The following is a 27319-nucleotide window of genomic DNA, read 5'->3' on the forward strand; positions in this document are numbered from 1 at the left end:
GCCTCCTGGAATGCCCTTTGCTGCCCTGCAGGTCTCTGTTTCAGTGTCATTCCTCAGAGCAGCCTCATAAGTTAGGTCCCTCGCAGTGGTCTTTGTCCCAGCCCCCTGCATGCTGCCTGCATACATCACCACATGTAATTATTGGAACTCATCTGCAGCATGTCTCTCCCTCCCTAGGGTCAGCTCTGTGCCCCAGGGCAACGTCTGACCTGGATGCCGCACATAGGCCCTGCGACATAGTGAGCACTGAGCACGCATTGGCTGAGTGAAGGAGTGAGCTCTGGAGGGCAGTCCCTGCATCGGGCAGACTTGGACAAGGCTAGGTAACCTCCTAGGTGGTTACTACTTTTTTTTTCATGACACTCTGTATTCTATGAGTTTATGAAGCAGCAGCAGGACACATTGGCAAACTACCTATTACAGGGACATTAATAAGCCCTCAAGATGCAACTTAAATATCCATACATTCGAGGAGGAAGGAAACCTAATTATGATGTCTAATGTTTTATTTATTTATTTATTTGTTTATGGTTATCAAGCATGAATATGAAAACTTTTATTCTGCCTAGGTTTACTTAAAGTCATTTAAGTTGATGTTATCTGTTAAATCTTTTATTTTTTTTATTTTTGTATCATTAATGTACAATTACATGAGCAACATTATGGTTATGAGACTCCCCCATTATCAAGTCCCCACCACATACCCCATTACAGTCACTGTCGATCAGCGTCATAAGATGCTATAGTCACTACTTGTCTTCTCTGTGCTATACTGACTTCCTCATGCACCCCCCCTACATTATGTCTGCTAATTGTAATGCCCATATTTTCCCCGTATCCCTCCCTTCCCACTCACCCTCCACAGTCCCTTTCCCTTTGGTAACTGTTACTCCATTCTTGGGTTCTGTGAGTCTGCGGCTGTTTTGTTCCTTAAGTTTTTCTTTGTTCTTATACTCCACAGATGAGTGAAATCATTTGGTACTTGTCTTTCTCTGCCTGGCTTATTTCACTGAGCATACTACCCTCTAGCTCCATCCATGTTGTTGCAAATGGTAGGACTTGTTTTCTTCTTATGGCTGAATAATATTCCATTGTGTATATATGCCATCTCTTCTTTATCCATTCATCTACTGATGAACACCTACATTGCTTCCATTTCTTGGCTATTGTAAATAGTGCTGTGATAAACATAGGGGTGCATATGTCTTTTTCCAACTGGGATGCTGCATTCTTAGGGTAAATTCCTAGGAGTAGAATTCCTGGGTCAAACGGTATTTCTATTTTGATTGTTTTGAGGAACCTCCATACTGCTTTCCACAATGGTTGAACTAATTTACATTCCCACCAGCAGTGTAGGAGAGTTCCCCTTTCTTCACATCCTTGCCAGCATATGTTGTTGTTTGTCTTTTGGATAGTGACCATTCTAACTGATGTGAGGTGAAATCTCACTGTGGTTTTAATTTGCATTTCTCTAATGATTAGCAATGTGGAGCATCTTTTCATGTGCCTGTTGGCCTTCTTTGGAAAAGTGTCTGTTCAGATCTTCTGCCCATTTTTTAATTGGATTATTTGCTTTTTGTTTGTTGAGGCCCATGAGCTTTTTATATATTTTGGATGTCAGCCCTTTATTGGATATGTCATTTATGAATATATTCTCCCATACTGTAGGATGCCTTTTTGTTCTGCTGATGGTGTCCTTTGCTGTACAGAAGCTTTTCAGCTTAATATAGTTCCACTTGTTCATTTTTGCTTTTGTTTCTCTTGCCCGGGGAGATATGTTCATGAAGAAGTCGCTCATGTTTATATCCAAGAGAATTTTGCCTATGTTTTTTTCTAAGAGTTTTATGGTTTTATGACTTACATTCAGGTCTTTGATCCATTTCGAGTTTACTTTTGTGTATGGGGTTAGACAATGATCCAGTTTCATTCTCTTATATGTAGCTGTCCAGTTTTGCCAACACCAGCTGTTGAAGAGGCTGTCATTTCCCCATTGTATATCCATGGCTCCTTTATCATATATTAATTGACCATATGTGTTTGGGTTAATATCTGGACTCTATTCTGTTCCACTGGTCTATAGGTCTATTCTTTGTACCAGTACCAAATTGTTTTGATTACTGTGGCTTTGTAATAGAGCTTGAAGTTGGGAAGCAAGATCCCCCCTCCTTTATTCTTCCTTCTCAGGATTGCTTTGGATATTTGGGGTCTTTTGTGGTTCCATATGAATTCTAGAACTATTTGTTCAAGTTCATTGAAGAATGCTATTGGTATTTTGATAAGGATTGCATTGAATCTGTAGATTGCTTTAGGCAAGATGGCCATTTTGAGAATATTAATTGTTTCTACCCAAGAGCATGGGATGAATTTCCATTTGTTAGTGTCCTCTTTAATTTCTCTTAAGAGTGTCTTGCGGTTTTCAGGGTATAGGTCTTTCACTTTCTTGGTTAGGTTTATTCCTAGGTATTTTATTCTTTTTGATGCAATTGTGAATGGAATTGTTTTCCTGATTTCTTTTTCTGCTAGTTCATTGTTAGTGTATAGGAATCCAACAGATTTCTGTGTATTAATTTTGTATCCTGCAACTTTCCTGAATTCAGATATTAGTTCTAGTAGTTTTGGAATGGAGTCTTTAGGGTTTTTTATGTACAATATCATGTCATCTGTAAATAGTGACCATTTGACTTCTTTCTTACCAATCTGGATGCCTTTTATTTCTTTGTGTTGTCTGATTGCCATGGCTAGGACCTCCAGTACTATGTTGAATAAAAGTGGTGAGAGTGGGCATCCCTGTCTTGTTCCTGATCTTAGGTGAAAAGCTTTCAGCTTCTCACTGTTAAGTATGATGTAGGTTGTGGGTTTGTCATATATGACCTACATTATGTTGAGGTACTTGCCCTCTATACCCATTTTGTTGAGTTTTAATCATGAATGGATGTTGAATTTTGTCAAATGCTTTTTCAGCATCTATGGAGATGATCATGTGGTTTTTGTCCTTCCCTTTTTTGTTGGTGTGGTGGATGATGTTCATGGATTTTTGAATGTTGTACCATCCTTGATTCCCTGAGATGAATCCCTCTTGATCGTGGTGTATGATCCTCATGATGTATTTTTGAATTCAGTTTGCTAATATTTTGTTGAGTATTTTTGCATCTATGTTCATGAGGGATATTGGTCTGTAATTTTCTTTTCTTGTGGTGTTCTTTACCTGGTTTTGGTATTAGAGTTATGCTGGCTTCATAGAGTGAGTTTGGAAGTATTCCCTCCTCTTCTATTTTTTGGAAAACTTTAAGGAGAATGGGTATTATGTCTTCTCTAAATTTTTTATGAAATCCAGCAGTGAATCCATCTTGCCCAGCGGTTTTGTTCTTGGGTAGTTTTTTAATTACGGATTGAATTTCATTGCTCGTAATTGGTCTATTTAGATTTTTTGTTTCTTCCTTGTCAGTCTTGGAAGGTTGTATTTTTCCAAAAAGTTGTCCATTTCTTCTAGCTTATCTAGTTTGTTAGCCTACAGATTTTCATAGTATTCTCTAATAATTCTTTGTATTTCTGTGGGGTCTGTCGTGAATTTTCCTTTCTCATTCCTGATTCTGTTTTTCTGTGTAGATTCTCTTTTTCTCTTAATAAGTCTCACTAGGGTTTTATCTATTTTATTTTCTCAAAGAATCAGCTCTTCGTTTCACTGATTTTTTCTATTGTTTTATTCTCAGTATTATTTAATTCTTCTCTGATCTTTATTATGTCCCTCCGTCTACTATCTTTGGGCCTCATTTTCCAGGTTCTATAATTGTGACTTCAGACTATTCATTTGGGATTGTTCTTCCTTCTTTAAATAGGCCTGATTGCTATATACTTTCCTCTTAGAACAGCCTTTGCTGCATCCCACAAGAAGTGGGACATTGTGCTGTTGTTTTCATTTGTCTCCATATATTGCTTGATCTCTGTTTTAATTTGGTCATTCATCCATTGATTATTTAGGAGCTTAAGCCTCCATGTATTTGTGAGCCTTTTCATTTTCTTTGTACAATTTATTTCTAGTTTTATACCTTTTGTGTTCTGAGAAGTTGGTTGGTAAAATTTCAGTGTTTTTCAATTTACAGAGGCTCTTTTTGTGGCCTAGTATGTGGTCTATTCTGGAAAATGTTCCACGTGCACTTGAGAAGAATGTGTATCCTGTTGCTTTTGGATGTAGAGTTCTCTAGATGTCTATTAGGTCCATCTGTTCTAGTGTGTTATTCAGTGCCTCTGTGTCCTTACTATTTTCTGTCTGGTGGATCAGTCCTTTGTAGTGAGTGGTGTGTTGATGTCTCCTAGAATGAATGCATTGCATTCTATTCCCTCCTTTAATTCTGTTAGTATTTGTTTCACATATGTTGGTGCTCCTGTATTGGGTGCATAGATATTTGTAATGGTTATATCCTCTTGTTGGACCGAGCCCTTTATCATTATGTAATGTCCTTCTTTATCTCTTGTTACTTTCTTTGTTTTGAGTCTATTTTGTCTGATACTAGCACTGCAACACCTGCTTTTTTCTCCCTATTGTTTGCATGAATTATCTTTTTCCATCCCTTCACTTTCAGTCTGTGCATGTCTTTGGGTTTGAGATGAGTCTCTTGTAAGCAGCATATAGATGGGTCTTGCTTTTTTATCCATTCTATTACTCTGCATCTTTTAATAGGGGCATTCAGTCCATTTACATTTAGGGTGATTATCAATAGATATGTACTTATTGCCATTGCAGACTTTGAATTCTTGTTTACCAAAGGTTCAAGGGTAGCTTCTTTACTATCTAACTGTCTAACTTCAACTAACTTATTATGCTATTATAAACACAGTGTGATTATTCTTTATTTCTCTCCCTTCTTATTCCTCCTTCTCTACTCTTTATATGTTAGGTGTTTCATGCTGCACTCTTTTGTGTTTCCCTTGACTGATTTTTCTGGATAGCTGATTTTATTCTTTGCCTTTAGTTAGTATTTGGTTGGTCTGCTCTTTTTGCTGTGATTTTATTTTCTCTGGTGACATCTATTTAGCCTTAGGATATTTCCATCTAGAGCAATTCCTTTAAAATACCCTGTAGAGATGGTTTATAGGATGTAAATTCCCTCAACTTTTGCTTATCTGGAAATTGTTTAATCCCTCCTTCAAATTTAAATGATAATCTTGCTGGATATAGTATTCTTGGTTCAAAGCTCTTCTGTTTCATTGCATTAAATATATCATGCCATTCTCTTGTGGCCTGTAAGGTTTCTGCTGAAAAGTCTGATGATAGCCTGATGGGTTTTCCTTTATAGGTGATCTTTTTTCTCTCTCTGGCTGCTTTTAATACCCTGTCCTTGTCTTTGATCCTTGCTATTTTAATTATTATATGTCTTGGTGTTGTCCTCATTGGGTCCCTTGTGTTGGGAGATCTATGGGCTTTCATCATCTGAGAGAGTATTTCCTCCCCCAGTTTGGGGAACTTTTCATCAATTATTTCTTCAAAGACATTTTCTATCACTTTTTCTCTCTCTTCTTCTTCTGGTACCCCTATTATGTGAATATTGTTCCATTTGGATTGGTCACCCAGTTCTCTTAATATTCTTTCATTCCTGGAGATCCTTTTATCTTTCTCTGCCTCAGCTTCTCTGTATTCCTGTTCTCTGATTTCTATTCCATTAACAGTCTCCTGCATCTCATCCAGTCTGCTCTTAAGTTCTTCTAATGATTGTTTCATTTTGGTTATCTCCATCCTGACTTCATCCCTTAGCTCTTGCATATTTCTCTGCAGCCCCATCAGCATGATTATGACTTTTATTTTGAATTCTTTTTCAGGAAGATTGGTTATATCTCTCTCACCAGACCCTCTCTCTGGCATTGTTTGAGTGATTTTTGACTGAACCAGGTTCTTCTGCCTTTTCATGGTGATAGAAGTGATTACTGGCACAGTGGCACGTGTGTCAGCTGAGAGTACAAAGTCCTTTCCTGCTTGCTGGTCACCTTGCCCTGCTCCACTGCCTGTGCCCATTATCTGCACACAGGGAGCAGTCTCTGGGTTAATTCCTTAAGCTGTCTTGGGTGGGGCAGCCCTCGGGATGGCCTAGGGCACTGCTGGGATTTGCATCCATGCAGCGTTTGTTCTCCTGAGAGAATGGCACCACTTCGTGCCTTCTGGACTTTGCCCCAGCTTCCTCTGCCTGTGCCAGGAAGCTGTGTGCTGGCGGCAGCCTCTGGGTTGGGCCCAGTTAGCTGTGTGCTGGGAGAAGACTGTGTGGTTGCTGTGGGCTGGGCTGCTCCCTGGCTGGTCTGCAGCAGTGGTGGGTCAGTCAGTTTGCTTCCAGTGCTGGCAGGGGGGAATGAACAGCAGGCTGCTTATTGTCATGAGGGGCTTTGGAGCTGCACTGCCACCCAGGGGTTTAGGGCACCTGAAGTTCCTTAAGACTCCCAACCTGCTGGGCTAAGTGTGCCAAGATGATTTCATCCACCTGTTAAACCCTTGTCCCTTTAAGATTTTTCTTTTCTTTCATCCCAGGGGAGCTGGCTGTGGGGACGTGCTTGCAGTCTCTGTCTTGGATTTTACTTTTCTGTTTCTCTAATATTCAGTACACCATGCAATGTGTGTCTGTGCTCCCGGTGCAGAATACTAGCGCTGGTTATTTAGCAGTCCTGTGCTTCCACTCCCTCCCCACTCTGACTCTTTTTCTCCCACTGGTGAGCTGGGGTTGGGGAGTGCTCAGGTCCCGCTGGGTCACGGCTTTGTATCCTACCCTTTTCATGAGATGCTGAGTTCTCACAGATGTAGATGTAGCCTGGCTGTTCTACTGTATCTTCTGGTCTCTCTTTTAGGCATAGTTGCATTTACTGTATTTTCAAAATATATATGGTTTTAGGAGGATATTTCCACTGCCCTACTCACACTGCTATCTTGAGCTTATCTCCAAAGTTTTAATAAGAAATAAAAGACATAATAAAAAGATATAAGTGGTATATGGAGCCTATTCACATTTTTGTGGAGATTTGCTTATGGATGTAAAAATTGCATATTTTCTCCCAATCAGAGCAGGAGTTAATGCCAAGAGAGCAGGACATGCAGGAGACCCCTGGAGTGTACACTCAACATAGGAAAGTTTTTGAGGAGTGTGAACAACACAACCTTGTATGACCAAGCATTTTGAAGTTGTTCTTTGCACACAGTAGGCACCAAGCAAATGTGTGTCAGATGAAACTGAAGAAATCAGGGGGCCCAGTAACACCTTTCCAAGCACACCCTGTAGAACAGGCCATCTGATGAGTGTACTCGCCTCTAGATGTCAGTCTAAGAAGCATTTTATAGAGACAAGTTGAGCCCCTTCACTGTGTTACTTTCCTCTTGGATGCCAATTTTATCAGGCCCTGCTGGGTGTCCAGTCCTGGCAGTGCCAGCCCCTCAACCCACGGCTCAGCCCTGTACTCAGCCTCTATGCAGAGTCCTGACTTGGGTTTTTAAGAGCCTCCATTCAGAGTTTGTTTCTGCTCTCATCAAGCTCTCATCTCAGATTCCAGGTCATTTTACCTACTGCTGCCTCAGTTCCTCCACCAGGGCCCTGCCTGTTCGCATGCCCTAGGATTGGCCCTGCTCCCTCATGCCATTTGCCTGACTGGAGACTCAAATAGTCTCCCTAAGCCCCAGCCACACAGACCACCAGGACCACAGAGACCTTACCAGCTGACATTTCTGAGCTGTGGCCACCTCACTGTCACTCCCCATTCCTATTCTCTGACTCCCCTTTCCTGTGTGGGAACCCTGCATTTGTCTGCACCCATAACTATCTATTCCTGTCACCTACCATGTTGGGATATCTCAGCTACCAGCTCCACACTGTTGTAGTCACCAGGCCCTGTTCTTGCATATCCAGAATACCACTCTGATCCAACACACACTTACCTAAATACCTACCACACTGCCAGTACTGTGCTGGGCACAAAGAAGACCCCAGTACAGCTCCTGGAAAGGCCAGATGTCTTTAGAGTTTAACCCCTTTCAAATATGATTGTTCCCTAATTTGTCCTGATTCTAAAGCAATGAATCTTGCCCAAGATTGAACCTGGCTTCTGCATATTAACCATTCATTTGTCATATATTTGTAGTTTATCTACAGTGGTGGGAACAGGAGACAGAGCGGAAGTGCAGCAGAGTCACACACACAGCTTTGTACTAAGGATTTGAGTGGTAGTTTGCAGAGGGAGCAATTCATTAATAATCCTGCCCAGGGAGGTGGAAAAAGTCTGTGGAGGGAAGGGTTTTTATCCAGGCCTTAAGGACCGAGTTCAATTTTATTTTGCCAAGTAGATGCAGGGGTAGAGGGGAGGAACAGCCGGGCAGAAAGAATAACATGAGCAAGGACATGATGTGAGTATTTAGTGTCAGTATTTAGGTACAACAAGCACACTTGTCAGTATGGATGGAGCACAGGTATACATGAGAGTACATAATAGAATTTGGGTCCCATTTGAAGCGTAGCATGGGCTAGATGGGGTGGTAGGGGAGCAAACCAAAGCAGTCATATGGAGCTCAATTGACAGGGAGATGATGAGTTTTTCTGTCAAATTGCCCCTAATTTACTGAATTGACAAAGGATTCCCGGTTGGAGTTTGCTCCCTGGCCCACTGTGAGGTGGAGCTCAGCCTCCTGCATGTGGGTCTGGAGACTCAGTACTTCTCTCTTTCCATGCTATCCATGCAGAGAGGAGTGCAGAATCAGCCATTGTAGGAGTTTTGAATGTGTTGGTGTGATAATTCCCCCACATGCAGACTCCTGCAGGGTTGTATAATTGCTAGGACTTGGATAAGCTTGCCAAATTTTATCACTTTTCTGGAAAAGATATGAATACAGACTGGAAAGAGGGCCTTGGATTGCCTGTGCATGTAAATCCCCCAGCATGCAGTGTTACTTGGTGCCTAAGATATTAGACCCCTGTTACTTTTAAACATTTATCAAGAATAACCTTCCAACTGGCGTCATTCTCTCAATGTTCAGTTCTTTCAGAAAACTGTTTTGTCTACCATAAGAATATTATTGAGGACATTAAACCATGTTACAAAGTGTACTCTTTATAAAGATCCTCTTGTGAAATTTCTATAAGGTCTTAGTCTCTCAAAAAACTGTGTTTCTCCTAAACAAATAGTTTTTTTTTAATTAGATGAAGTAACAGATTCCACTTTCCTTTGTGCTACAGATATATTTGAAGACTACCCATAGCAAGTATGTAGGGTTTGTGGTATATAGTTTTAAATTAGTTGCTTTCCTAAACCCACTGTGGGTCATTTCCTTTATTATTCCCTTCCCTTTTTCTATCTACTTCTAATTAATGTCATTTTTTACTTTTCTGTATTCAAATAATCCACCTTCAATCCATTTTGGAACAAGGCTGGAAATACACACACGCACACAGGCACACATACCTACATACAATCTATTTTGAGTGTTTGACTAAAGTACAAGAGTTTAATTGTAACCTTTAGATTTCTAATGAGCTTCTGGCCAAATATTTGAGGAAATGGTAGCACAGCTCTTCCCCTGATAGACAGAGCTTGTCTGAGAACCATTTTCAAGAAGTCCTCGAAGATAAGACTGCAAATTCAAACTCAAATGCATAGCCAAGTGTCAGATGCACTCTTATTTCAAATTAACCAGAAAGTGCTTCCTCCTGCACTATTATTACTGCTACCTAGTGAAATGATCTTCTCTTTTGCCAAAATAACTTCTGAAGACATTGCCTAGTGAATATATTGATTTTTATAAACACAAAATAAAATCCTCTGTCTTTGAAATACTATTTTCTCTCATGTCTCCTTCCTCTAGCAAACAGAGGCAACATTACTACTTAGGAAAAGTAAGTGGGTGCCATTTCTTTTCATCGATGATGATTTGTGAGATTTTCTTCACTCTCTCCTTCACTCAGCCCTAGGTTCTTTTCCTGGAGTTTCTGTTTCATGGCCCTGAGATTACTTCCTCATTTTCGTAGATATGTACAGTAATATTTCACTTCCACTTTGTTTCCAGATGAGAATGGAGGAGTTTAGTCTTAAGAAAAACTAGGCCTGTTCCACATGACCTTGGACAGTCTAAAGCAGCCACAGAGCACTGGTAGTTGAGAAATCAGTAATGGGACCATATCAAATCCAGTCAAAGTTTTGACCCTGAAATGGTAATGAATTCATTTCTTCCCAAGGTTTCTGGGAGTGGTAGCTTTGTAAACCCAATCTTTTCCTTTGGTACTTGGTGCTTTAATTAAGGCATGTGAATCAACTATGAAATTAAGAACAGATATACTATGTAGACTCAATCTATTTATTAGCCACTACTGATGGTATTCTTGCTAACGACAGGAACAGTGTTATAGTGTCCCCCACATTCACACACATCAACAAGCACATTAAAGCAAGTTCCTGAAATCAGATTCTTCCCTCATGCTTCTTTCCACTCAGTCATACAAAGCCTACAACTGACAGAAAAGAGGACAGAATGAGCCTGTTTGAGGTCAATGCCAGGCAGGCATGGCTGAAGGGAAAATTCTGTTGCCACAGCCAGTAACTTCTGTGTTCTGTGCTTCCCCCCTGAGCGCCCCAGCCACATCCTCCTAGGCCCTCAAACCACAGGCCTCTGCATCAGGAAATGTGGTCAGGACTCTCTCACAGACACTATGGCTGAGCACAAAGGGCAGAAATGAAACTGCTGGGGCTTGAGAGGGCAGAGCTGTGCCCCTCAGAGCAAGAGAGCCCTGTGCCCTATCTTCTTTCCCACCTCAGCGGACAGTGCAAAGACAACCTCCCCTGCCACACTGCTTGGAGTGAGACCCACCTCCCACCCCAATCCCCCTCACCACCTAGTCCTTACTAATGGTCTGAGGAGACATTTTGGGTAGGTGGTTTAGATGGGAAGGCAACCTCCTCAGCATTGAGAAATGTGTGTTCCGTGAAGCAACCTCTCACACTATTAAGAATAACCAACCACTCACAAAGCACTTAAATCTCACCACAACCATAGGAAATGGGTATTGTTATTACTCTTATTCCACTGATGAGGAAACTGAGGTCCAGATAGGTTAAATAACTTCTCAGATGACAAACAGCTTGTCAGTAATAAAGCCAAGATTTGAATCCAGGCAGTGAAGTGTGAATCTGCACTTTTAACTGCCTTTAAGCAAAAGATAAGTAAATGCACACTGAGTCTGTAAGTCTGCACAGCCAGTCAGAATTTGTGTCTGACCCGTATGGAGCATGAGGTGAAATTAGAGGATGAAGTTTCTTTCTCATAGAAGCAATGCTTACAGGTGAAGATCAGAACTGAATAATTTGAACCAGTAGAAATTCCTTCCATAGGTGAGATGGCCTTCAAGAGAAACAGGAAGATTACCTTCCTTTAACATGGATCCGTGTGCTACAACAATGGTGGGTGAATCAGTGTGTTGCCGCATAACAAGTATTTACTGAGCATCAATGGATTGGTGTTATAATAACTTGTCTCCAAGTTAATTTTCCTCTTCAAAGTTTTTCTATTGAAGAGTTTGATCACACAGTGGGCTGACAGAAGGGGTTTGCCTGGGGTCCCCCAGCATACAGAAGGATAGCAAATAATCGAAGATCAGAATGTACTCTGATTTTTTTTAAAAGGTTAATTCCTAACATGGAAATTGCTGGGTAAAATTACATAGACATTTTTTAAATCAAGTTCATTGAGGCATAATCCATATTCAGCAGAATTTGGCCTTTTTAGGTGTATAGTTGAGTTTTGACAAATGCATCAGTCATGTAACCACCACCACAATTAAGTCATGTAACATTTATAAATATCTTAAAGCTTCTGATGCATGTTATCAAATTGTCTGCTATAGGAAAACTATACCTATTCCTATTTACCATCTGCATATGAAAGACGAACATTGGGTATTATCCTTAAATTTTAAAAAAATTTTCCAGTTTGGTAGGTGAATGTTTCCATCTCATCTGAAATTATATTTATTTGATTATTCATGAGGTTGCATATTTTTTCATGTTTATTATGTTTCATAGTATGAATTCTCATTTATATCCTTGGCCTGTATTTTTAATTGACTATTTTCTGTCTGGCTTTGATTTGTAAGAGGTCTGGGGGCTGGAAGTGAAGAAGTGATCTGTCATATTGCAACTCAGTTTTCCCTTATCATCTTCCTCTTTTAATATAGTTTTTCTTTCCTCAAAAGTTTGAAATTTCCATAATTTCTCCATCTTGTCCTTACAGATTCCACCTTGGAAGTAATCTTCATAAAGTCATTTTCCACTCTGTAATTATTTAACTATCTGCCCTTTTTACATAGAAATCTTTAATTCATCTGGAATTGATTTTGTCATCTCAATGGTGGAAATTTTATTTTCCCCCAATGATGAGCGAGCTGCACCAGCCCCATTTATCAAATAATAGATCTTTTCCCCACTAATTTGAGAAGTCATCTTTATTATATATTTATTATGTACTTAGCTATGTCTTGGAACTTTCCATTCTGTTCCACAAAATTTCTTATCTTTTTTAAGAATACTGTTTCATGTGGTTTTAAATATTATAGTTTAAAATATGTTTTCATATATAGTACAGCCAGCACTGTTTTTCATTACTATACTGTTTCAGAATGTTCTCTCAGGGCCTAATTATCCCAGATGAACCTAAAACCATATCTGAGTTTAAATATCCAATAGAAATTTTTATTGAAATTTCACTATATTTATAGATTCATATGAAAAGAATTTACATCTTTATAATAAGCAGTCTTATCACTGAGGAACTGCTCTGCTGCTCCACGTGTTCAAGTTTTCTTTTACTTGCCTGGGTAAATTATTATAGTTTTGGAAAATGGTTTCTGCATGTTTTGTGTCTGTGTTTATCCCAGGAATCACAGAGTTTTGTTGCCATTATTCACAACATCCATCTTTTCATTGTACTTTCTAACCAGTGGCTCATATTTATAGCATTCTGTTTATTAAGTTTATAAACTAGTATATAAGAGTTTTTATATGAATTACAATAGTATTTGAGGGTTTTTTTCCCCCTTCAATGTTCTGAGAAAATGGTTACTTGTAAATGTTAACAATTTTACCTTGGCTTTTCTGATTTTACACTTCACTTCTTTTTTCCGCTACTCATTATTCAGAATGATCCTGATTAGTAATTTCAGATAATTCTTCCCATCATTGCATTTCAGTTACATTTTAAGTTACCTGCTACTTTTATAAAAATCAAAAGTGGATTTTAATACAGTTGCAATTTTGGAATAGACCCTATTTGGCTTTCGTGTGTTGATGAACTACCCTCGTAATTTTGCTCCACCGTCAAGGTGAAGTTGTTCCTGGTCTTGCTTTACTTTCCACCTTCATTTGACTCCTTTGGGGAGTCAAAAGGAACCAATTATGAAGGTCATAGGAAGTTTCATGGAAGGAAAAAGTATAACAAAGATGTTGTTGATGAATTACCCTTGCAATTTTTGGAATAAACCCTATTTGGCTTTGGTGTGGTGTTCTTTCAACATTTTACTCTGTATTTTGTTTGAAATATTTCTATCTGTAATCACCAACTTGAGTTTTAACAAACACTATCACTGCCAACTGTGACATTAAGGGTAGGTTAATCTCATGCTGCAAAAAGGGGAACTTGCCCCTTTTCCTGTACTTTGGGACAATTCAGTCAGCAAAAGTACACCTATTGCTCGCTAAGCGGGCTCCAATCACTTGCATCACCCCCACCATCGCACGTTTTAAAGCCCTCTCTCTCAGTATGCAGAATCTGTACTAAAATCAAAGTCCTTTCCACAATTTTGAGAGTCAGTGAAAAAGCTAAATCCCCTGTTTTCTAAGAATCGGACAAACTGTAAAATAAAGATGAAAACTTCTTTGCAAACACCACATCATCATTCCTCTGGATCCCATTAGCTCCTGGCAAACATTTATTTAAGCTACAGAAACTGTACTGATTCCAGCACAGTTCTCAAAACCTGAGTCAGTCATTGCTCTTCAGACACTACAGAAACCCTCACCCTCAATTTTCCAGGAAAGAAACTGAACTAAACAGGTTAAGTAAGAAACATGCTGGAACTCCCTGTACCAGCTCCTGTCTTTGAGCACACTCTGGACATACGAGCCCACACCACGGTGCTTCAGAGATCATTAAAATAGTTCATGTGCTCATCAAGATTTTCATGTGAGGCAGGGGACCCGCCCTGTTTGTGCTGGCTTCTTCTCCCGGACAGGATAATGCTGTATATCTACCAATACAGCCAGCGGGCTTCTGCCTGCTTGGTTACCGTAACACGTAACAACAGTAACAGCACTTTCTTCTCCTTTATCCAGGACGTCTGCGTTAAGGCTTATCTAGCCCTCCGTCATCACACAAACCTGCTGATCATTCTGTTCTCCATGATGCTGATGACGGGCATGCCCCAGTTAACAAGCAAAGAGGACATTGAATACATTCGGGATGCCCTAACAGTGGGGAAAAATGAGGAGGATGCTAAAAAGTATTTTCTTGATCAGATTGAAGTTTGCAGAGACAAAGGGTGGACTGTGCAGTTTAACTGGTTCCTACATCTTGTTCTTGGCATCAAACAAGGAGAGAAACATTCAGCCTAATACTCTGCACTAGAATCCAAAAGCCAGTGTCCTAAAGCTTTAAATGAGCAGCATGTCAGTCATCAGACTTGGATTTAAAATGTAATCGGACATTACTAAAAGCTGGTGCTTCAAGAGCTAGAACTCTTTCCCTAGCCCAGATCTTCACTGGAGACAAATATTGGCATGTCTGACTGTTTAAGGAATGTTTGGTTTTAGGCTTATTTGCAGGTTTGTTTTTACTCATTTGCCTCAGTGATGTTGGAGAACATTCTAAGTTTAAACAGACTAATGACTTCCTCATTGTGCCTGATGTTTTGACTATCCTATTATTGAGTGCTTCTAGAAATTCTTTAGAATAGTTGGTGGCATCTATTTGCATCTGGATTTACTCTCAACTTTGGTTATCATTGTGTTGCTTAAGCTGTTTTCAGAAAAAGATGTGACCATTGTAATCTCTGTCTCATTCCCCAACTGATGCTTCCAAACATCCCCCTCTCTATCCAGAGAGGCCAATGATGTGCTAAAAGCAAGGAGAGCCAGTTAGTCTTTTCAGTGTCTTTCGTAAATGGTTCTTTAATAGTGTACAACGGAGACACACAAAAACAAAATGAAAAATCTGAACCTCTGTGCCCTGGCTTTTCTCTGCTGGTCTGGTTCCCAGCTTACAAAGAGGAAAAATAGAGATGAAACCATTTGTCTCAACCTTGCCCACAGAGGGAACTATGAAGGACAATTATCACAGCCTTCTCCAGCACAGAAACACAAAGTAACTAAAGGGACTCATGTTTTGTCTTTGGATTTTCCTCCCTTCTACCTCAATTGCCACATTCCCACAACTCTTTACCCAGAGTCGTGAAATTTACAAGAACACCTTTACCCTAGAACTCAAAAAGCAGTTGAAAAAGAATTTCTCCTCTAGGGTTACTAGAATTTTAGGTACTTACTTGTAAAGATGTTAGGGGAGTTTTTAAAAAGTACATTATTAAAGGAGACACTCTAGAAAGTATGGAGTAGTTTTCAAATGCCTTAATTTTAGATTCTGGTCTGAACAGTTTGTTTCTTAATGGAAGAAGATATATGCTATCTAAAAAGTACTTCAAGTTAGGAAGAACACTACTGGACACCTCTCAGTTTAGAGGACTTTTAAACTTTGATACATTCTTCCAATTTCCTAAACATTGAAATATCTTTAAAAACTATTTTCATTGCTTACATATTTTGCTATTCATTGGAGTGTTCTTTAATCTTAGAGAAAGATTATTATTTATAAAACATTTAAAAATCACCTATAGTTACTACTTTATATAGAAATAACTCTATTAATGGTGTCCATGTTTAAGGGTAATCAGATGTAAATATATACTTCATTCAAAACTTTTCTGAATAGATAGATGCCTGTTTGACTTGTGTAGCACACACATTTCTTTCTTACACATGTAAAAGACCTTCCAAGGTGTAGGTAACACTGCTTCCTTGGCTACCGAGCCCTTCCCCTGGCTCATAAGATAGCTAGAAGAACTCCTCTTCCTTTTAAAATCACTCTATATCCCCCTGTACAGAGGACCATGCCCTGCAGTGGAATGTATAATCCTCTGTATTAATTTAGGGTAAACATGGCACTTTCAGACCAACTATTCCTTACTATCCTTTTGAATAAGAACAGGAAGAATGACATGTTCTAATTCAGAAGAGGATGTTTTCATTATTCTTATAAAGAATAGCTAAACTCAGATCTTGCACTGATTCTGCATTTTATTTGAATTGCTGAAATAATCATCTTAATGATAGAAGAATTCAGAGGACTGTATTTATATTTAGCTTACTGGCACATGTGCATACCTATTTGCTCTTCAAATGAACAAGTTCTTTCTTTAGGCTGATTTATATTTATCGCATTAGGCTTGATTTCTCCCATATTCCAATGAAGGTATAATTTTAGCTCTATAGGCTTGCAGATAAACAAAAATTACCTCTGTATGCTTTCTTCCTTCCTTATTCCTAGTGCATCACATGACCCAAACTTTTCTATCTTTGAAATTATTCTAGAACTAGGGTAAGAGATCACAAGTCAGATGATTCAGGTCTTTTATGTATATCTAGGACTGGTTATGAAATTTGAGGGGCCCAGTGAAAAATGAAAATGTGGAGCCTGTTGTTCAAAAATTATTAAGAAATTCAAGATGGCATCAGCAGAGCATTAAGCCAATCACAAGACCCTTCTGAGTGTGGGTCACTGCACAGGTCACGAGCCCCTGCAGCTGTATGTATCTGAATAATGCCTCTAAGTGCTCAGTTTTCTATCTAGACCATGTCTATGTGGGTTCAGATAAAGTGCCAAATCAAAATGTTCCTTCTGTTCAGACTGAAATACTTCATCTCTGTGGTTGTACATTAGGACTTAAAACACTGGCCCGTTGCTTTTGGACTGGAACTATGACCAATAAAAGTAAAATAAAGCAGGTGTTTTGGACCTAGCCTCAGGTGACTGACCATCCTTGGTGAAAGTAGGAGGAGCAGAGACATTGTAGATAAAATTTACCAATTCCTAGAGGAAATTCTTGACTTTTAGCAAAGTAACTTCATTAAATATATCTTTCACAGGAGATGAACTTTTTTAAAAGAAAAGTTAGATATAGGAATTCTGCAGCATAATTTGGAGGCTCTTAGTCCTATTTAAATGGAAATTAATTATTTTTGAAATGAGTCAAAATATAACTTAGTTTCTGGAGCAGATTCTGGCTTTTATTTGGTAAGCTAGACTCTATTTGTCACAATTGAGAAATCAATTGTCAATTATGTTTTACAATATGAAGGAAAAAAATGAAATAAATTTGGATTTTTAAGGCTCTGTTGTCTTTTCTGTTTAATCCAACCTAATAATTCTGCGTAAATTTGTTTCTACTCTGCATACTTGTTTGCATATTCTCAGACTCACTTTCAGGACAAGTGGCTGGGCAACTTAAAGCACACACTTTGGCGAAAGTACCTGTGCAGAGAGCTGAGACATTCCCTCTGCTGGACAGCCTAGTTATCCCCAATTGAATTTGTATTTTAATTACAAATTGTCCATTGTGAATTCAAATAAAGATTTTGACATGTTGTGTCCTCTGTACACATCCTTTAATGTCTGACAGGCCAGATATTCCTAAAACTCAAATTCTTTAAGAAATCTTTACAGACCAATTACCAGCAACAAAACTGAACCAGTAATCAAAAAACTACCCAAGAACAAAACCCCTGGACCAGAGGGATTCACCGCTGAATTTTATTAGACATTTAGAGAAGACATGATACCCATTCTCCTTAAAGTTTTCCAAAAAATTGATGAGGAGGGAATACTTCCAAACTCATTCTATGAAGCAAGCATCACTCTAATACCAGAACCAGGCAAAGACACTACCAAAAAAGAAAATTTCAGACCTATATCCCTGAAGACATAGATGAAAATATACTCAACAAAATATTAGCAAACCAAATTCAAAAATACATCAAGAGGATCATACACCATGACCAAGTGGGATTCATCTAAGGGATGCAAGGATGGTACAACATTCGAAAATCCATCAACATCATCCATCACATCAACAAAAAGAAAGACAAAAACCACATGATCATCTTGACGCTGAAAAAGCATTTGACAAAATTCAACATCCATTCATGATAAAAACTCTCAACAAAATGGGTATAGAGGGCAAGTACTCAACATAATAAAGGCCATATACGACAAACCCACAGCCAACATCATACTTAACAGCGAGAAGCTGAAAGCTTTTCACCTAAGATCGGGAACAAGACAGGGATGCCCACTCTCCCAATGTTATTCAACATAGTACTGGAGGTCCTAGCCACAGCAATCAGACTAAACAAGGAAATAAAAGGCATCCAGATGGTAAGGAAGAAGTCAAACTGTCACTATTTGCAGATGACATGATATTGTACATAAACAACTCTAATGACTCCACTCCAAAACTACTAGAACTAATATCTGAATTCAGGAAAGTTGCAGGATACAAAAGTAATACACAGAAATCTGTTGCTTTCCTATACACTAACAATGAGCTAGCAGAAAGAGAAAATCAGGAAAATAATTCCATTCACAATTGCATCAAAAAGAATAAAATACCTAGGAATAAACCTTAAACCTAACTAAGGAAGTGAAAGACCTATAACCTGAAAATTACAAGACACTCCTAAGAGAAATTAAAGAGGACACTAACAAATGGAAATTCATCCCATGCTCTCGACTAGGAAGAATTAATATTGCCGAAATGGCCATCCTGCCAAAGGCCACCTACAGATTCAATGCAATCCCTATCAAAATACCAACAGCATTCTTCAGCGAACTGGAACAAATAGTTCTAAAATTCATATGGAACCACAAAAGACCCCGAATATCCAAAGCAATCCTGAGAAGGAAGAATGAAGCAGGGGTGATCTTGCTTCCCAACTTCAAGCTCTACTACAAAGCCACAGTAATCAAGACAATTTGATACTTGCACAAGAACAGACCCACAGACAAGAGTAGAAGAATAGAGAGTCCAGATTTTAACTCAAACATATATGGTCAATTAAAATATGATAAAGAAGCCATGGACATACAAAGGGGAAATGACAGCCTCATCACCAGGTGGTGTGGCAAAACTGGACAGCTACATGTAAGAGAATGAAACTGAATCACTGTCTAACCCCATACACGAAAGTAAATTCAAAATGGATCAAAGACCTGAATGTAAGTCATGAAACCATAAAACTCTTAGGAAAAAAAACATAGGCAAAAATCTCGTGGACATAAACATGAATGACTTCTTCATGAACATATCTCCCCAGGCAAAGAAACAAAAGCAAAAATGAACAAGTGAGACTACATCAAGCTGAAAAGCTTCTGTACAGCAAAGGATAGCATCAATAGAACAAAAAGACATCCCACAGTATGGGAGAATATTTTCATAAATGACATATCCAATAAATGAGTGACATCTAAAATATATAAAGAGCTCATGCACCTCAACAAACAAAAAGCAAATAATCCAAGTAAAAAATGGGCAGAGGATCTGAACAGACACTTCTCCAGAGAAGAAATTCAGATGGCCAACAGGGACATGAAAAGATGCTTAATATCACCAGTCATCAGAGAAATGCAAATTAAAACCACAATGAGATATCACCTCACACCAGGTAGGATGGCCACCATCCAAAAGAAAAACAACAACAAATGTTGGCAAGGATGTGAAGAAAGGGGAACCCTCCTACACTGCTGGTGGGAATGTAAATTAGTTCAACCATTGTGGAAAGCAGTATGGAGGTTCCTCAAAAAACTCAAAAGAGAAATACCATTTGATCCAGGAATTCCACTATTAGGAATTTACCCTAAGAATGCAGCAGCCCAGTTTGAAAAAGATGCATGCACCCCTATGTTTATCGCAGCACTATTTACAATAGCCAAGAAATGGAAGCAACCTAAGTGTCCATCTGTAGATGAATGGATAAAGAGGTGGTACATATACACAATGGAATATTATTCAGCCATAAGAAGAAAAATCCTACCATTTGCAACAACATGGATGGAGCTAGAGGGTATTATGCTCAGTGAAATAAGCCAGGCAGAAAAAGACAAGTACCAAATGATTTCACTCATACATGGAGTATAAGAACAAAGAAAAAAACTGAAGGAACAAAACAGCAGCAGACTCACAGAACCCAAGAATGGACTAACGGTTACCGAAGGGAAAGGGACTGGGGAAGATGAGTGGGAAGGGAGGGACAAGGGAGGAAAAGGGGCATTACAATTAGCACACATAATGTAGGGGGGGTGCATGGGGAGGGCTGTACAACACAGAGAAGACCAGAAGTGATTCTACAGCATCTTACTATGCTGATGGACAGTGACCGTAACGGGGTATGTGGTGGGGACTTAATGATGGGGGGAGTCTAGTAACCATAATGTCACCCATGTAATTGTAGATTAATGATAGCAAAATAAAAATAAATAACTTAAATATATAAATAAAATAAATCTTTACAGAGTGCTCACTCCATCCTAGACATGGGCTAAGTACTGGGGACTGGAATATGGAACAAGACTGATCCAGTTCAGTTCTTTAAGGGTTTATCATTTGCTGGCAACAGCAGATACTTCATAATGAGTGTTTCTTGTGGGTTGAATTGTGCCTTCCCTGAAGATATGTTGAAGTCCTACACCTTGGTATTTGTGAGTGTAATCTTATTTAGAATGGATTCTACAGATGTAATCAAGTTAAGATGAGGTCATGATGGTGGGCCCTGATCCAATATGGCCTGTATATTTAAGCAAAGGAAGAGCACCACATGTTGGAGGTAGAGATTACTGTGACATGTCTACAAGCCAAGGCACACCTGGGGCTACCAGGCACTAGAAAAGGCAAAGGATCCTCCCCTAGAAATTTCCAAGGGAATGCGGCCCTGCCGACATCTTGATTTCCTATTTCTCGCCACTAGAACTGAGAGACTAAATCTCTATTGTTTTAAGCCACCAGGTTTGTGGTACTTTATTGTGACATCCCTAGAAAACTAATGTAGTGTCAATAACCAAAAGTTTCAGGGAGTTATTTGGGGGATGGAGGGGATCACAGAGTCTGCATTAAGTAAAACTGTTTGACATTTTCTGCTGTTACCAAAAAGTTTTAATTGCATGCAAAATATGGGACAAGGTGCTAGTGAACTTAATTTATAAATAGCTCTAACAATTCAATTAGTAAAAGATAAATACCCCATCAGAAACGACTATAGTCACACACACACACAAAAAAAAAAAACATGTGGCTAATAAGCATATAACAAAAGACCCCAGACCACTACTGATTAAATGCAAATTAAAATAACAAGTTCCTTTTCACCACCAGATTAGCAAAGATTGGTACTGCCCAGAATTGGTGGTGGAAGAAAGAACACTCTATCATACTGCTCAAAGCCATGCAAGTTGATAAATTCATGTATGACATTTTGTCAAATTTTATGAAAAAAGATATCTATTCTTTGTGAAAAAAAAACGTTTCAAGGGGAAAAAAGTGCTATCTATGATAAAGAGTAAACAGGGCCAGGGTGCACATACTGTTTTAAGAAAGAATGATCACTTTCCTAAAGAGGTGTCTTTTAGGCTGAAACCTAATGGACAGAGAAGAGCCACCTGTGAGTAACTGGGGGAAGGTGGGTTCCATGAAGAGGGAGTGAGCAAAGACCATGCAATAGGAATGAACTTGGTGGTCTGAGCTCAGTGAGGATTAGGGTGCTGCACTCACCTATGTTGTAAAATTCAAGGGAGTAACAAAAGCCACAGTAATTAAGTAATATTTTCAAAATCAAAATTAGTGCAAAAAACCTGTGATGAAAATATCAATATTTTAAATAAAGACAGATTCAATATTTTTAAAAAAAGACATCTATTCTCTGACCCAGCGAGTCTACCTTCTTTGTAATTACCAGAAACTGGAAAAAGCCTAAAAGTCTCTCAAACCAGGGATTGGTTAATTAAATCACATCCATACTACAGACTACAGTGAAGTCCTTGAAGTAGATAAGGTAGGTAAAAATATATTGGCATCCACATAGATCTGTAACATATTAAGACAGTAAAATAAGGTGGTTATAGGACAGTATTAAAGTATAATAATATTCAAGAAAAAATATAGGTTTGTAACAGCATTAAAAGGCTAGGAGGATGGTGTAGGCAAAACTGGACAGCTACATGCAAGGGAATGAAACTGGATTATTGTTTAACCCCATACACAAAAGTAAACTCAAAATGAATCAAAGACCTGAATGTAAGTCATAAAACCATAAAACTCTCAGAAGACAACATAGGCAAAAATCTCCTGAATATAAACATGAGCAACTTCTTCCTGAACACATCTCCTCGAGAAAGGGGAACAAAAGCAAAAATGAACACATGGGACTACATCAAACTAAAAAGCTTCTGTACATCTGCAGAACAAAAACACATCCTACAGTAAGGGAGAATATATTTGAAAATGACATATCCGACAAGGGGTTGACATCCAAAATATATAAAGAACTCGTATGCTTCAACACCCAAAAAGCAAATAACCCTATTAAAAAATGGGTGGAGGATATGAACAGCCACCTCTCCAAAGAAGAAATTCAGATGGCCAACAGGCACAAGAAAAGATGCTCCACATCGCTAATCATCAGAGAATCACAAATTAAAACTACAATGAGATATCACCTCACACCAGTTAGGATGGCCAACAGAAAAGACTAGGAACTACCAATGCTGTTGAGGATGTAGAGAAAGAGGAACCCTCCTACACTGCTGGTGCGAATGTAAGCTAGTTCGACCACTATGGAAAGCAATATGGAGGTCCTCTAAAAACTAAAAATAGAAATACCATTTGACCCAGCAATTCCACTCCTAGGAATTTACCCTAAGAATGCAGCAGCCTAATTTGAAAAAGACATATGCACCCCTATGTTTATCGCAACACTATTTACACTAGCCAAGATATGGAAGCAACCTCAGTGTCCATCAGGAGATGAATGGATAAAGAAGATGTGGTACATATACACAATGGAGTATCATTCAGCCATAAGAAAACAAATCCTACCATTTGCAACAACATGGATGGAGCTGGAGGATATTATGCTCAGTGAAATAAACCAGGTGGAGAAAGACAAGTGCCAAATGATTTCCCTCATTTGTGGAAATGAACAATGAAGCACATAACAATGAAGCAAACCGGAAGGAACAAAACAGCAGCAGACTCAGAGACTTCAAGGGACTAGCGGTTACCAAAGGGGAGGGGTGGGCGAGGGTGGGTGGGGAGAGAGAAAGAAGGGGATTAAAGGATATTATGTTTAGTACACATGGTGTGGGGGTTCATGGGGAAGATAGTGTAGCACAGAGAAGACAAATAGGGAATCTGTGGCATCTTACTACACTGATGGACAGTGACTGCAATGGGGTATGTGGTGGGGACTTGATAATATAGGTGAATGTAGCAACCACATTGTTTTTCATGTGAAACATTCATAAGAGTGTATATCAATAATACCTTAATAAAAAAATTTTGAAAAGAGCCCCGCTCAGTGCTCTGGGCGGCACGGTGGCACAGCTGCAAGACTGCAGGAGAGCAGAGGCTGGAGTAGTGACAGCGCTGAGGACAGAAACTGAGAAGGCGGCGGGGACAGAGAGGCCCAGAGGCAGAGACCGGCTTCCTGCATCCAGACTCGCTCTGAGTGGACAGGATTCTAGTGATTGACCTGCCACCGTGGAAATAAAGTTAGGTATAACCATTTCCCCACCTCTCCGATACCCCACAAAAAAAAGGCTAGGAGGACACACTCACATTAAGCTGGCAAGAGTCGGGGGTATTTTTACCTTGCATTTACTTTTTGTCTTGGGTTTTTGGAAACTTGACTTTGTAATATTTGGATTTCTTAACAAGAGTGTGATTTCATTTTGAAAAAAAAATGCAGTCTTCATGATAATCGTCTCATTTTGCTCACATTAGGCCTCATTAAAAGCTCAGAATATTTTGTTTCTCAAAGGAAAAAAAACCATGCAAACTCAATAATTATCAAGCAGTGGCATCAAAGCTGTCGTCAGAACTTCTGGGCAAAAAAATGGCTATGTCAGAGCTTCCTGGCCAACCAACCTGACCTGACCATGATCTGTTACACACTAAGGCTGGCAGATCTACTTCCTAAAACAACAATGCTTCTAGAGGAGGAGAGCCGCCAGGGGTAATGTGTGTTCAGCCAGTAAGGGATGCCTTGCCCCATGCAGCTCTTCTCAGCTGTGCAAACCTTGTACAGTCAGTGTGGCCATGCTGAGCTCTCTAGCTCCCATTTGAGGACCCCCTTGGAGGTGCAAAGTGCCTCATTTTCACTTCTCATGAAGGCCAGCTTTTTTTTACTATGCATTCACTCATTAGTAGGGATTAAATCTCACTGCCTGCTGCTTAGGTAAGAATTTCTCCTTCCAGGATCTGGGCTCTGAGTTGGGTTTGTAATGTACTTGGTGGTCTGACCTGGAGGATGTAATCGGGACAGAGACGTACCAAGGGACAAAGGACCCACTGCATCATCTCAGCTGCACTTCTCTGGACCTCAGAGCAGAGGAATGGTCATCTGAGAAGTTGTTGTTGTTGTTTTTTCGTCTGAGAAGTTTTATACTCAGAGAATCAAACTCAGAATTCTTTCAGTCAGGTGTCAAAATTGGTCCCTACCATCTGGAGAGACACACCCACCATTACCCCTGCCATTTCCAGCCAAGTAGAAGGTTTGTTGCTGACAGCCCCTCCTGTCACCAGATGTGTATGGTGGCCAAAGTGATACTGGTCCCCAGCACCTCCCACCCCATGCCTTTCATTTGCATCATCAAACACCTGTTCTACAAAAAACCAGGGCTTCCCCTGCAGAAATCCCACAGCCACAAACCACTGCCAAACCAGAGTCCCTGGCCTCTCTGGCACTCTGCTCTCCCCAGGCTATTGTTCCGGAAACGAGAGAAGACAATTTTTCATTTTTGAAGCAACTCCTTGCTTAGGCAATAATTGCTCCTAGTGGCAAAGCACATTGTACAGGTTTTCAACTGGTAGATGGGTTTAACTCCTTTAATCTATGGAGACTTAAAGGGGTCTGAGACTTAAAAGATCCTGGTGGAAATGCAGAGTAAGCACGTGGGGCTGTGGATCCATGGTGGACTGTAAGCCAGCAACCTGAGGACAGTCCATTAGAGAGTGTGAGTCAGTGCAAGAGCAGCTTAGAGTAGGTGAGGCTTCAAGAAAGCAGTTAAATGGCTATGGCATTAGATTATTCCAAATTCATGTACAGATTGTTACTTGAAAAACTTGTCTACTCTCTCTTAGCTTCAGTCCCCTCCTCTGTAAACTGAGAAGACATTAGTACCTCATTTATAGAATTGCAGATGAAATGAAATAATGAAAGTGAAGCATTAAGTAAAATGTCTGGAATTACTGCTCAGTAAATGAAAGCTTTCATTTCTGTGTTCCTTTACAAGGAAGGCTGGAGAATCTCAAAAAATCAAGACAAAAAAGTTCAAAAGCATTATCTTTGGAGTGTGACTTTTTGGAATACTTTAAATGATGGAAATCTTAACAGCTGTCTAAGTATGGTCTTCCCAGTAGGACTTCAAAAGAGAAAGAGTTGACATAGAAGTCAATACCAAGGAAATACCACATCTGATACCATGGAATTCTTCTAAAGAGTATCCTTCTCTGATGAGTTATTCTAATCTGTGCACATTAGTCCCTGGACTCAGGGACGAAGGAAAGTCAGAGGAACTGGAATCAACTGACAAAGCTACTCACTTCCTTCTTTTCATTAGTTTAATGGAAAATTAAAATTTATGTAAAATAAAATTCACCCATTTAAATGTGCAACTTGATGAGTTTTGACAAATGTATACATTGTACCTAACACCAGAGTCAAGATACAGAACAGTTCCATCGCTCAAAAACTTCTCTCATGCTTCTTTGTAGTTAATTCCTTCCCACCTTTCCACTGAAATGCTGTCACTATATTTTTGCCTTTTCCAGAATATCGTATAAACAGAATCATACAATGTGTGGCCTTTGGGTGTGGCTTCTTTCTCAGTACATATGCTTTTGAGATTCATCTATGTTGCCCAAATAAAATAGAATTTAGGAAGACTCACTTTCCAGACAGCTCCGCTGAAGTTCACTCTAGAGTCAAATGCCAGCTTTCCTTTTCACTTGTCTGCAATGACAATCCATGCCCATGCCTCCTGCTCTTAGATTATTGAGAGAGACCCACTATTACTGTTACCTTCTTGCTGTTTATACGAGGTAGGAAGCAAGTAAGAAGACTTCCTTTCTCAGGGTTAGAACATAGTATTCTCCACAATTGCTGGAGGGCAAAGAATGAGCAGTGCCAGCCGACCAAAGGGCACAGGAGTCCCAGGGTCATCAGGGGACCCTGGAAAGGAGAGCTTTTCAGACTCTAACAAGCACACAGATCACTACGGATGCAGATTCTGATCACATAGGTTTGAAGTGGGGCCTGAATTTCTGCATTTCCAATAAGCCAGTGCTGTTGGTCCCCAAACCATGCTGTGTCCAGCAAGGTTCCACAGGACAGAGGTGGATTCTGGGAGTAGGTAGGGGAAGTCAAACCAACAAGAAGATTGAAACATGTGCCAATCTGTGCTTGAGAGACACTCCTCAGAGACATGAATTTTCATCAATACATATATCTATATACACATCATCAATCATGTCTGTTTTTTCAAATGGCATCTCAATTTTCCCATCTGTAGCATGGGAATTATATAATCTATTTCTGTGGTAGGTAGACCTCTCATACAGTCCCCAGAGATTTCTGACTCCTGGTATTATGCCCTTCTGTGATTCCCTCCCCTTCAGTAAGAACTGGGCCTAGCAACTTGCTTCTATAACAAATAAAATACACCAGAGGTAAAAATAAAAATAATAATCATAATAAAGGGAGAAATGTGGGATCCACATATAAATCAAGTATAAAAATCAAACGAATATTCATATTTGACCTGATTGTTTATAGTTTACAATGCATGATCAAAACCGAAAGTTTCTGTGATGAATGCCCTTGTACTGTTCAGCATGTAAGAACTTATTCACTATGTAAGAATTTGTTCACCATGTAAGCACTTGTTCGTTATGCTTCAGAAGATTGGTGACTGACGAGAATTAGGCTTGGGGTGGATTAATGA

At 39.4% G+C, this 27319-nt stretch overlaps 1 protein-coding gene across 13 annotated transcripts in view; it reads left to right on the forward strand.

Moving 5' to 3' along the window:
* Window positions 1-17441, forward strand: part of PIK3CG (phosphatidylinositol-4,5-bisphosphate 3-kinase catalytic subunit gamma) — a 38076-nt gene extending 20635 nt beyond the window's left edge. For 10 of the 13 annotated variants that reach the window (XM_073239017.1, XM_073239014.1, XM_073239009.1 and 7 more), the window contains 2 exons: window positions 11341-11409; window positions 14335-17441. In XM_073239017.1, the coding sequence (XP_073095118.1) occupies window positions 11341-11409; window positions 14335-14613 (348 nt within the window). In that variant the 3' untranslated portion in view covers window positions 14614-17441. The other 3 variants (XM_073239020.1, XM_073239019.1, XM_073239021.1) reach the window with 3 other exon arrangements.
* Window positions 17442-27319: the final 9878 nt, after the last annotated feature.

The sequence above is a fragment of the Manis javanica genome, chromosome 6 (genome assembly GCF_040802235.1).
Source record: "Manis javanica isolate MJ-LG chromosome 6, MJ_LKY, whole genome shotgun sequence".
Lineage (NCBI taxonomy): Eukaryota > Metazoa > Chordata > Mammalia > Pholidota > Manidae > Manis > Manis javanica.